General features: G+C 47.7%; 1 protein-coding gene across 1 annotated transcript; it reads right to left on the bottom strand.

Moving 5' to 3' along the window:
* Positions 1-3,799: 3,799 nt before the first annotated feature.
* LOC125553673 (S-norcoclaurine synthase 1-like) lies at positions 3,800-5,539 on the bottom strand. The gene is made up of 2 exons (XM_048717422.1): positions 4,781-5,539; positions 3,800-4,671 (listed from the first exon to the last, which is right to left on the bottom strand). The coding sequence occupies exons 1-2, from the start codon at positions 5,314-5,316 to the stop codon at positions 4,101-4,103; spliced, it is 1,107 nt and encodes a 368-aa protein (XP_048573379.1). The 5' UTR covers positions 5,317-5,539; the 3' UTR covers positions 3,800-4,100.
* Between the last annotated feature and the right edge of the window lie 7,258 nt (positions 5,540-12,797).

The following is a 12,797-nucleotide window of genomic DNA, read 5'->3' as shown; positions in this document are numbered from 1 at the left end:
AAAGAGCGTCGAGATCATGACATCAGTTGAAAGCTGAGCTGACCATGCCCATGACGCCGACCTTGTTCAGCCCGTCCGCATGACTCGTAGACACTTGAACGGGACGCCATATCATGGCAAGCACTCCATTGAACTCTCGTCTTACATTCTGCCATGTGCATTCTCTTCCCAAGCAGCTATCCAATTAAGTTGCTATATGCTACAGTGCCAGTTCCTGCCGCCGCCGCCAGCGAGGCTGCGGCAGCTGCGATTTTTGGCAGCATCGAGATGGCGGTCCGCTGGGAGGAGTGCAAGCGGCATCGGGGTGGCGGAGCTCCTGAGGGCAGCGGCCTGCAGGCAACGTCGGGACAGCCGAGATCCTGGGCCGGGGACGTGCAGCTTCTGCTAGTTTGCTATCGTCGGGATGGCGGAGATTGGGGACGGTGGCATGCAGGTGCATCGGCTGTTATTAATTAGCGGAAACATAAAATTACCAACATGTCCTTGAGCCAAAATCTGATTGATTTATGTTAATCATTGAATTAACTTAATACTACACGTTATATTAAGTAGTATGATGTACCGTAAAATATCTCATTTTTTACCCTGGTTCAAGGCGCTGAGAAGTGTAAAATCCTATTCCTGTTTTTGGTGTATTAATAATGAGCGTATGCACAGAAAAATAGGAGCTACTATAATGGATTTAATACACCGATAGCCTGCCCTATTTAACCCATTATAATGTTCGATCCTGAGACTACATCTTAATAGTCGAGATAGACGTATAACAACCGTTTCCTCTAAAAAAAGACGTATAACAGCCTGTGACGATAAGAATAATACTATTGCGCAAGTGCTCAACTCATCCCCGCCAAATATTTCATTCAGGCAGGATTTGATTGGCACCCGACTTATGTCATGAAGTAATCTATTGTCCCGTCTGGATTCGATTATCCTGACACAAGGTCGTAATCTGTTTCGCTGGAACCTTACTATATCGGGGACTTTCACAGTAGACTCTATGTATCATGCACTCACGCATTCTGAGGTACCGGTGAGTAATAACAAAAAAATTTGGAAAACGAAGGTACCACTTAAAGTCAAAATATTCATGTGGTATCTTCGTAAGGGAGCTGTGCTAACAAAAGACAACCTCGCACGACGCAACTGGTCGGGAAGTAAGAAGTGTTGTTTTTGTACTCATGACGAGACAATTAAACACCTCTTTTTTTACTGTAAGTTTGCGCGTTCTACGTGGTCAGCCATCCAAATAGCGTCAAATTTGTATCTACCAACAAGTGTTGCCAATATTTTTGGTCATTGACTAGACGGTATTTCAAATGCATACAAAACGGTAATAAGGGTGGGAGCGTATGCCTTACTATGGTCGCTTTGGCTATGTAGAAATGATGTTGTTTTTAATGACAAAACTGTTTCTCCTTTGCAGGTTATTTTCCGTTGTATGCACTCGCTTCGTACGTGGTGTACGCTACAACGAGCGGAGTACCAACCGCTATTCAAGGCGGTGTGTACGCTGTTGGAGCAGGTGGCTACGGAGTTTTTACCCAACATGGATGACATCATAATCTCCGGCTCGGTCCACCATCTCTTTCGACATAGGTATAGTGTCGGTCTATGGACTCTACCGTTGCCGAATTGTCGGTCTTTTATCTTTCTGTTAATCAGACTACTGGTATTTGGCTGTGTGCATTCTAGTTATGCAGAGGCCGGATGATACTCTTAATGCTTTGTATCACTTTAATACTACATTTCGGGATAATAAAAACGCCCTTTATAAAAAAAACAGCCGTGACGTGAGGCAACAACCACTTAACTGGCCCAAGCTAAATTTTAGACAGAAATTGCATCAATAATCTGGAAAAACAACAACCACCAATCAGCCCATTTTCCCAGAAGAATAAGAACCAACTATGGACGTGGCCTGCACAACGAAAAAGGGCTAGAACAACAAAGATGTTTTCACCTGATGTCAATCGAATGAGACAAGTTTTTACATTTCGTCCAGATGAGTTCTAGGCACTTTTATAAGGGCATTTTCAATGACAACCTATAAAAAACGGATGCGGAAGGTCGCCATCCAACCATATCTGCATATATTTCAAACCACATCTGAATCAATCGGATGAATTTCATGCGAGCACAATAAATTTCATTAAAATTTGAAGATAATTTACATAAAATGGTTGATATTTCAATCGTTTAACTGAAAAACTAAAAAAAACTAAACCCTATACGAGACGACCACCTCGTACGCATGGCCACCCTGCCATGTGACACTATTGTTGTTGTCCGTGCCGTCGTCGTCGTCGTTCCTCCAGCGTCGCTACGTCGCCGGAGGGCCGCGACATCCTTGTCCAGCAGCTGCCTGCCGCTCATGGAGGAGTCTCTCTGCCTCCTGTTGCGCCGTGCGGAGGGCCGTCGCGGCCACTGCCGACGTGACCTTCGGAGCCCTGGCGGCGGCCTTGCCGCGACCGGCGCTCGCGAAGCAGTCGCTAAGCAACCACTCCTTGTCGATCTTGACGAGCTCGCCGTCAAGGCGGCGACGACGCCTGGCGGCCGTCTGCGTGGTGGTCACGGAGCGGTCGAGCTCCCATGCGACGGCGAGGTCCAGGTCGTTTCGGACCCATTCTGACAACACATCGCTCTTGCCGAACGCGGAGCGGCGACCGGCATTACGCCGGTCGTACCTCACATGCCACCGTGTCGCGCACTCTGCCTCGGACACCACGGCCCGAAAACCGGAGGCACCGGCGTAAGCGCCTTCTTCGAGTAGTGGAGGATGTAGCCCTGCGCCTTCGAGATCGCCGGCGGTAGCTCCTCCTTGACGTCGCAGCGTTGGAGGTGTGGTGGTGTGGCGTACCGTGGCAGAACGTCAGCTCGTCCTTGACGTGGAATCTGATCTGGCGTCACGGTTGCACGAGTCCAGGGGTGACGCCGGCTCGGCCTTGACGCGATTCGTTTGATTTGGACGCCGCGGTTGCGCGGGGGTAAGACTGAACCATCCTTCACTGGACGGAGCGGCTGGTTGCAAGGCGGGGACGGCGGCTCCACCTTGACGTGCGGTGGCGATGGTGGCGACGGCCCCATCTGACAGAGCGGACGCTCCATCAGCTGCTCGATCTGACAGATGAATTCTTCGTCCGTCACAATGGCCTCCGAGTGGAGGCGGGGCCGTTGTTGCGGCGGCTGCTCCTGCTGCTGCTGCGGGGCTTGGTCCTCCTCCTCGCCAGACGATAAGAAGATCTCCTCCCGGGCAGAGGAACCACCCGCCATGGATGCCGAAGGTCCCGGTGAGCGACACCTGCAGCACCATGAACCATCGGAGGAAGAGCTTCCGCCAACGCTGCCTGCCGGCGCAAAACACCATGACTCGGCATCGCTTCTGGGCCGGATCGAAGAGGAGGAAGGGCTTGACGAGGTGGGTGACGGAAAGGGGAGGAGTGCGGCAGTGCTGGGGGAGGGGGCTGCGGCTCTGTGCTTCGCCGGAGCACGGCTTATAAAAAAAACTACCAGGCGCGGTCAGCCCGCTTCAATGTGGCACAACGGCCAGAGTCAGTTCTTCGGGAAGTTGCATCCACATTGAAGCGGCGGCTCCCGAGAGGTCGCCTCGGTCAACGCCGCCCTCCGTCCCTCCGGTCACATCGGGTCATCAACGCCTACTGTTGCGTGCTCTGGACCGGCATGAATGCAGTGCGTTAAGCGAGGCATGCATATGAAGAATAGCGCGGGAGGGGCGGGTGTGGTTTTTTTGTGGGCCAGGACGGTCAGAAGCGGGTCTGGGAGCAGTCCGGACTCACGCAAAGCCTCTGTATTTGTCTCCGGTTTATGGAAGAAATAACATTCGAACCAGGTCGCGGACCGATACACGTCGGCGTTGGATGACTTTTGTGTTCCAGACTATGTGGGAGGTTTACGGGTCCACCCTGAAGATGCCCTAAGTCCCATATAATAAATAGTGCCTGCATAGTGCTTATTGATGAAGACACCGACAGAATTGAGCCTTGTCACTGCATTTTTCGCAAGGCTTTACTGTCAATCGGGCCTAAACTCAACCATCATTAACAGAGACTTGACACCACAATGATGACCATGTATTGCTATCAGTTGATCTTCATGGCATCCATGATGTTCTTGCCGTCGAGCTTGCTGGAGAACACGAGCTTGGTGTACTCTTCGACGCTGACACTCCTGTACCGCGGCTCCTCTTCTCCGACGACCTCCTTCAGTGGCCCATACGTGGTGCCGAAATTCCCGTTGTGGAACGTCGCCATGGACATCCGCTCCTCGCGTGTGTTAACCACCGCCCTGTGCTCGACGCTCTTGTACTTCCCGTTGGTCAACACCTCAATCACGTCGCCGACGTTGACGATGAGGGCGCCGGGGAGAGGCGTGACCGGGAGCCAGCCACCGTTCCTCCTGATCTGCAGCCCGGGGACCGGACTGACCTGCAGCAGCAGCGTCAGCCCGACGGCGTCCGAGTGCGGCGACAGGCCCAGCATCCTGTCCACGTGTGCCTCCGGGCAAGGCGGGTAGTAGTTCATCCTCACTGACTGTGACGCCGCGAGCCTTGTCAAGTCCGAATGGTCTCTCACGCCCAAGTTCTCCGCCATGGCTCCCAGCAGCTCGCCTGCCACTCTTTGCACCTCAACAGAGTAGCTCTCCAAACAATTCCTGCCGCAACGACAAACAAATCAACCGGAGCTCATCACACAGCAGTATGGTGGCAACGCATGCAACCTCCATGGTATACAATTTTCTTCTTGTTCATGGATTTACTTACTTGAAGGTGGAAGGGCGGGACGGCCAGAGGTGGAGATCGCGGTAGCTGGGCGGCTGCGTGAGGAGGAATAACATGTCCGCCCAGTCGAGCGTCTGCTCCTCCGAGACGACGAACGCCTGGCCGTACCCCTCGACTCCCCCGGGCTCCTGCGCGAGGGCCGCCTTCTCCGCCAGCGGGAGCGCGAAGAATTCCATGACGTTCCTCTTCATCTCCTCCAGGATCTCCTCAGGTATCCCGTGGTTCACCACCTGGAAGAAGCCCCAGTCCTCGCACGCCGAGCGCAGCCTGGCGGCCTCCTCATCCCGTCCGCCTGCGAGGAGCCGGCCCAGGTCGATGACGGGGACATGCTCCTGCTCCGCGCCGGCGGGGGCGTCGGGGCGCAGGTCGACCGTGTTGGGCTGAGGCCGCACGTAGCGGCGGAGGAGGGTGGGCGTGAGCGCGAGCTCGTCGGTCCGGGCGGCGAGGGCCTGCACGTTGGGCACGGGCAGCGAGCCGCCAAGGTTCCGCGGCTTGGCGTCGTCCATCGGATCAGACATAGATTGTTATGCTTGCTCACAGCTCACCTCGTAAGTGATTTATCTTGCAGGTGAAAGCCAGCCGGCACGTTTGTTCGGGGGTGCGGTGTGCTCATGGCCTTCGCCACGTTGAGGAAGACGACGAGATCGACCGAACTACGTAGCACTAGATTGCAACAAGCTAATTTAGCTGCTGTGCAAATGCCACCAGAAAAGTCCAGACGCGGACCCGGCAGCTACTAGCCCATTACTCCTACCACTTTGTTAGTCTCTGTAAAGAAGATAAGCGAATTACGCCAATGTCCTCTCGTGTGCTAGAAGCTTGCTGCATCTGGAAAACAGAAGTGGTCGTTTGACGGAACTTAAAACCCCCTTAAATCATAGAAAAATACACATAAAAACAAACAAATTTAAAGAACTATTATCATGGCTACAAACAATATAATTATGTCAGCAACTTAGCGTAGTATTGTAGTAGTACTAGATAATTGCGTATAGGGTCTAGTTGAGTATGTCTGGGGTAGCAGAAGATGGGGCTTAAATGATCCACTCTGCTCATTCCGCTCAATGTGACACTGTGTGTTGGTTGGTGGTTGGGCTACAAAGTAGCCATAGCTCAATAGTAAAAATGAAAATTCCATATTCATGGAAACGGAAAGTTTCATTTCCACGTGTGTTCCACCGAAAATCACTGTTCCATTTTTGTTTCCGTTTCCACATAAAAAAATTCCATTTTTATTTTCGTTTTGCAAATTTCCGTTTCCATTTTCACATTTTCTCTCTGTTTTCATTTTTCCTCGGAAAAGCGAAAAGTTTTCACTCCATTTTCATCCTGCACCCCCTCCTCCCACCAGAAGCATCAACCCTCGAACTCAGCTCCAAAAGCTACAGTTCGTTTTTGGCTGAGGGCTTGCCGGCATCCCTGGGCCTCACCCTCATGTCATTGTCCGCGGCCTCGGTGTCGCACCTCATCGACTACTTCCTTCTACCATGAATCGATTGATCTAAATTTGAAAACCAGGCAACTCCTATCTAAACTATTTCGTTAAACACATGGATTTTTGTTTTGAAATAAACGGACACTCAATTTGATATGTGTGAACTTTTCATCTGCAACACTTAAATAGTTTCTTATTACTGCTTTTTGCGAAATTCGTGAAGATATATATATACTTCTAAGAAATTTTATTTTTGAGTTTTCTTAGAATCTGTATAAGAATGGATTATGCATATTAATCGGCCACACGAAATGCTGGTCCACGTTGAAACCCTACAGGCGAGTGGGCCTATAATCCTGGCATAAGCATCGTGCATCGCATATAAGCTGGGCTGCATGTGGCACGTACGAGCGTTTGAGGCTGCTGAGAAAAAAAAATGGGAGCTCCTATTCCGCGTTGTATGCGCTAGGAACCAAGGGAGCTCCTGTTCCGTTTTTTTTGCTTTTCTTTGTTTAACTTTTTTAAAATAACTAGCACATATGCCCATACGTTGCAACGGGTTGATAAAATAATAGGCATTATTCTACGGACAAACTCAATCACAATGCCTGTACAAATTCCATATAAACTTTGTTAAAAAAATCTTCGGCTAAGACGACAATGCATATAATACCCACATCTTAATCTTGATAAAAAACACAGAGATAAAAAAATTCCTATAATTGTAGATAAAACTACAATATGTCAGCCTACTTGAAATTGTATTGGATCAATTTATTCTGAAACCTAACATGCATAGTGCAGCTCCTTGCGCACTGGATAGCCTAACGAGCCACTACCAATGATGGTAATTAGATCAACGACAGTGCTGCCCTGATGATGCAAATGTGAAGTATATGTGCGAGCACCTGATATAATCGTAATTTACTTCTGCGTCTGCCATCATAATCGTACTTTACTTTTGGGAAAATCCACAATTGAGCGATCAAGTATATGTAGGATTTGAACCATTGATCCTGCATGTAGGATTGGAATCTATCTACGCTATGCTGCCGAACAACTAACGGGTCAACACAGAAGAGATGAGTTACATGCTAAAGAAAGCAATTAATTTAAGGTTTAGGTGTAGAAGGTAGGAGTCATCAGCCAAAACATGAGCTCCATGCTTCCCGCCTGCTACAGGCCGAGGCCGCACTCTCTATCCTTGGATCCGTCTCAATGATCAAGCCGATGGATGCACCGTGCTGGCCATGGCCGACGTCGTCGAGGAGGATGTACATCGCAATGTTCTTCTTAGAGGGTCTTCTACGTGATATTTGGAGGGCTTTTCACTCACGCTGGCATTGGAGACATCGCCCATGTCACCCTGGACCAAGTTCCGGCCGGTGCATTGGAGACGTCATCCATGTCACACTGGACCAAGTTTTGGCCGGTGCTCCTTCATCATTGGCGTCACCATCGTCTATGTCGGCTTTAGCATCTGCAACTATCTTCACCCCCTTCATCGTGTCGTGGCTGTAACTCCGCTTGCCATCCGGCTAGATGGGATAATTCATGTCGTTCCTCTTGCCTCTCGGCGAGATGTGTGGCTATGCTCGTTGGTCATGTTGACGTAGATACAATTTCCGATTGATTCCGCCAGAACGGACATAGCGGAATACAAACGTACAAAATCTAGCTCTTGCATATTGACTCCTCCCGGCCAGGAACACACGTAGCCAGAGCGCACATATAGATACAACTAATTGATTCGCCCGGAGTACCTAGCTGGACACATGCGCATTCATGTAGCCCGTTGGTTTGATTATACACAGGAGGTCTCCTATCGTATATATAGCATAGTATCAAACCTACTGCAAGAGTTGCCTTTTCTTTATATTTGAACTGAGAGCGATGCGGTCTCTAGCACAAATATGGACGCGGATTGGGTCCAAACCGACGCATTTTCCCCCTTCCCCATGCTAGTGCCCGGCAGAACATGGTCCATGTATGATAGGTTCGGCTGAACAAGCAATGCATGGAAGAAAAGGAAGGACCAAAATTTTAATTTTAATAACTATTACTTATTACCCTATTTTTAATCTCAGCCGTCAATATTTATGATTAGAACAAAATCAATGGATATAAAAGTATGACCTATGGAGAACTATGAAAGTCTCTGTCCTTTAATATTAGGTATAGATTCGGGATTTCAAAAAATCCAAATTGTGAAATATTTGTGAATTCAAAAAATATGATTTAAAAAAATGTTCAGGAAATAATAAATGTTCACGGATTTAACAAGGTCCACGGAATTCAAAAACAATTCTTGAATTCGAAAATTGTTCATGATTTCAAAAGAAATGAACATTTTCTTTGCGGATTTTCTTGTTCATGATTTTGAAATCGTAAACATTTTGAAATCGTGATTTGAGAAGTGTTCATGATTTCAAAAAAATCATGGTTTCAAAAAATGTTTACGAATTTTAAAAAAGATGTTTGCAAATTGAAAACAAAAATAAAAATAAAACAAAAAAAGAATCAAAAAATATTCACGAATATAAAAGATTCCGCAAATTGAAGAAACAATAATAAAATGAAAAAACTAAAGCAGATAGAAAAAAGAAGAAACGAAACGAAACCAGAAAAAGGAACAAATAATATAAAGAAAGAAAAAAATGAAAGAAAAATAATAAAACCAGAAAAAACCTGTTCAGGGACGGTTCTGGAACCTTCCTAAAATCAGTTTGCACTTCCTTTTAATAGATGCTGGCTGGCTCCTCCTATCGTCACGTACCCACGTGTAACATGTTCGTCTTCTTCTAGAAGCAGCGATATGTAAGGCAAAGACTGCACCCGATCCGCCAACACAAGAGAAACAGCAATAACCGAAGCGTTGACATGACTTTTTTCCTCTAGGATTACCTAGGGTTCCAACTTCCTCCCGCGGCGACCGCGAGAGTTCCCCATCTACCCCCGGGTTCCCGATCAATTTTGACGTCGATCAATCTGTGGCTGCGGTTCGGGCTGCATCCTGCTAGGGTTACGACCATTGGGATCGGTTGCATGGCAGGGAAGGGAGCGATGCCGCCGCCGGCGACAAGCGGATCTAGCTATACCGATGGAAGTGGTGATCCAAGGCCGAACTCGTAGAACAAGTTTGCGGGACTGAACCTGCATGGCGAGGAAGAGGAAGATCTCGATCTTTTAGGTGAGATCCATGGATTGATACAGGAGGTTCGTTGGCTGGCTATATTCAGGGTCCATACGACCAAACCTTTCAGTTATGTGGCTCTATACAAATCTATGTGTAATGCTGCTTGGGTGTCAGCTCAGGGGGTGACCGTCAAAGATGTAGGGGAAAACTTGTTCCTCGCCCAGTTCATGTGTGTTGGAGACTGGAACAGAGTCATGGGAGGTGGTCCATGGCAGTTCCGAGGATTTGCTGTTGTTATGGAAGAATATGATGGTTTCACCAATGTTAAGGATTACACGCTAGATCATATCCCTGTATGGGCAAGGATCACAGGTGTACCTGATGGTCTGATGAAAAAGAAGGAGATAGCAAAGAAAATAGCAAGGAAGGTTGGAAAACCATCAGCACGTGTATCAGTGGAAGATGGGAGAATTGTCCAAATGAAGTACCTACGAGCGCGTGTGTTTCTGGATCTGGACACGCCGCTTGTCAGGTTTGTTCCAATAACCTTGAAGGAGAGTATAAAGTATCCAGTGGAATATGAAAAATTACCAGACTTCTGTTAATTTTGTGGGCTTGTTGATCACCTGGTCACTGAATGCAGAGATGGCCTGCATAAGGCAGAAGACTGCGAGTGGGGAGAATGACTCCTAGTAAACTTTGATGCCCCAAACTCCTTTGGTCAGGGGGGCAGAGGAGGGGGTAGAGGCGGTGGTAGAGGTGGCAATGGTCCAGGTCGTGGTGGATCTAATGGCCGAGGGAGAGGCAATCCTGGAGATGCAAATGAATAGGAAAATCGAAATATGGACCTGTGTGCTTCTGGTGCATCTGGTCATCAGGTAGGGCCTCCGTCTTGCAAGAGACTAGTTGGGCCAGGTGGAATGTTTCTGAAGGAAACTTCGACGCCATCATCTCTCACTGGTGGCGTGGCAAAAAAGTGATAATGATTGAAGGTGGCCCGGTTGTGCCTGTTGACAAAGGGACGATGAGCACCCCTCAAAAGGTGCAGGACCCAAAGAGGCAGTGAACAAATGAGACAGATCAGGCTAATCAGACCGAGTCAAGCAATGATACCAACATGTTATCGGTGACCTCCGATCCGGAGGCTCGCCGGGGGCAATGAAAATCTTTAGCTGGAATTGTCGGGGTCTTCTCAGAGCCATGAGATACCATGAGATCGTAATGGCTAAACCCTAATCTTCTGTCTTGTATCTTTACGGCCCATTAGTCCGGCCCATGTCATATAGCCCGGACGCCCGAGGACCCCTTAATCCAGGACTCCCTCACCCCCTCCCCTGTATATAAAGGAGGGGAGGAGGAGGCCGGCCGGCCCTAATGGGGCGCGCCCAAGGGTGGGAATCCTACTCCAAGTAGGAATCGATCCCCCCTTTCCTAGTCCAAGTAGGAGAAGAAGGAAGGAGAGGGAGAGGGAGAGGGAAAGAGGGGCCGCGCCCCCCTCCCCTAGTCCTATTCGAACTCCCCTTGGGGGGGCGCCACCTCCTGGCTGCTGCCCTCTCTCTCCCCTAAGGCCCACTAAGGCCCATTACTTCCCTGGGGGGTTCCGGTAACCCCTCCGGCACTCCAGTTTTATCCGAAACCACCCGGAACACTTTCGGTGTCCGAATATAACCTTCCAATATATCAATATTTATGTCTCAACCATTTTGAGACTCCTCGTAATGTTCGTTATCACATCCGGGACTCCAAACAACCTTCAGTACATCAATCACATAACTCATAATACAAATCGTCATCGAACGTTAAGCGTGCGGACCCTACGAGCTCGAGAACTATGTAGAAATGACCGAGACACATCTCCGGTCAATAACCAATAGCGGAACCTCGATGCTCATATTGGTTCCTACATATTCTACGAAGATCTTTATCGGTCAAACCGCATAACAACATACGTTGTTCCCTTTGTCATCGGTATGTTACTTGCCCGAGATTCGATCGTCGGTATCATCTTACCTAGTTCAATCTCATTACCGGCAAGTCTCTTTACTCATTCTGTAATGCATCATACCGCAACTAACTCATTAGTCACTTTGCTTGCAAGGCTTATAGTGATGAGCATTACCAAGAGGGCCCAGAGATACCTCTCCGAAACACGGAGTGACAAATCCTAATCTCGATCTATGCCAACTCAGCAAACACCATCGGAGACACTTGTAGAGCATCTTTGTCATCACCCAGTTATGTTGTGACGCATGATAACACACTAAGTGTTCCTCCGGTATTTGGGAGTTGCATAATCTCATAGTTATAGGAACATGTATAAGTCATGAAGAAAGGAATAGCAATAAACTAAACGATCATAGTACTAAGCTAACGGATGGGTCTTGTCCATCACATCATTCTCTAATGATGTGATCCCGTTCATCAAATGACAACACATGTCTATGGCTAGGAAACTTAACCATCTTTGATTAACGAGCTAGTCTAGTAGAGGCATACTAGGGACACTCGGTTTGTCTTTGTATTCACACATATACTAAGTTTCCAGTTAATAAAATTCTAGCATAAGTAATAAATATTTATCATGATATAAGGAAATATAAATAACAACTTTATTATTGCCTCTAGGGCATATTTCCTCTAGTCTCCCACTTGCACTAGAGTCAATAATCTAGATTACATAGTAATGATTCTAACACCCATGGAGTCTTGGTGCTAATCATGTTTTGCTTGTGAGAGAGGCTTAGTCAACGGGTCTGCAACATTCAGATCCGTATGTATCTTGCAAATCTCTATGTCTCCCTCCTTGACTTGATCGCGGATGGAATTGAAACGTCTCTTGATATGCTTGGTTCTCTTGTGAAATCTAGATTCCTTTGTCAAGGCAATTGCACCAGTATTGTCACAAAAGATTTTCATTGGACCCGATGCATGATGACCCACAAGTGTAGGGGATCTATCGTAGCCTTTTTGATAAGTAAGAGTGTCGAACCCAACGAGGAGCAGAAGGAAATGATAAGCAGTTTTCAGTAAGGTATTCTCTGCAAGCACTGAAATTATCGGTAACAGATAGTTTTGTGATAAGATAATTTGTAACGAATTGCAAGTAATAAAAGTAAATAAGGTGCAGCAAGATGGCCCAATCCTTTTGGTATCAAAGTACAAGCCTCGACAAACTCTTATATGAAGGAAAGCGCTCCCGAGGACACATGGGAATTATCGTCAAGCTAGTTTTCATCACGTTCATATGATTCGCGTTCGGTACTTTGATAATTTGATATGTGGGTGGACCGGTGCTTGGTACTGTCCTTACTTGGACAAGCATCCCACTTATGATTAACCCCCATTGCAAGCATCCACAACTACAATAGAAGTATTAAGGTAAACCTAACCATAGCATGAAACATATGGATCCAAATCAGCCCCTTACG

The sequence above is a fragment of the Triticum urartu genome, chromosome 4 (assembly GCF_003073215.2).
Source record: "Triticum urartu cultivar G1812 chromosome 4, Tu2.1, whole genome shotgun sequence".
Taxonomy (NCBI): domain Eukaryota; kingdom Viridiplantae; phylum Streptophyta; class Magnoliopsida; order Poales; family Poaceae; genus Triticum; species Triticum urartu.
Note: the sequence above shows the minus strand (reverse complement) of the source record. Positions and strands in the feature narration are given on the sequence as shown.

Coding starts and splice junctions, on each gene's coding strand:
- LOC125553673 (XM_048717422.1), bottom strand. CDS start 5,316: ATGTCTGATCCGATGGACGACGCCAAGCCGCGGAACCTTGGCGGCTCG. Junction 4,672..4,780: donor TCCCGCCCTTCCACCTTCAA/GTAAGTAAATCC, acceptor TCGTTGCGGCAG/GAATTGTTTGGAGAGCTACT.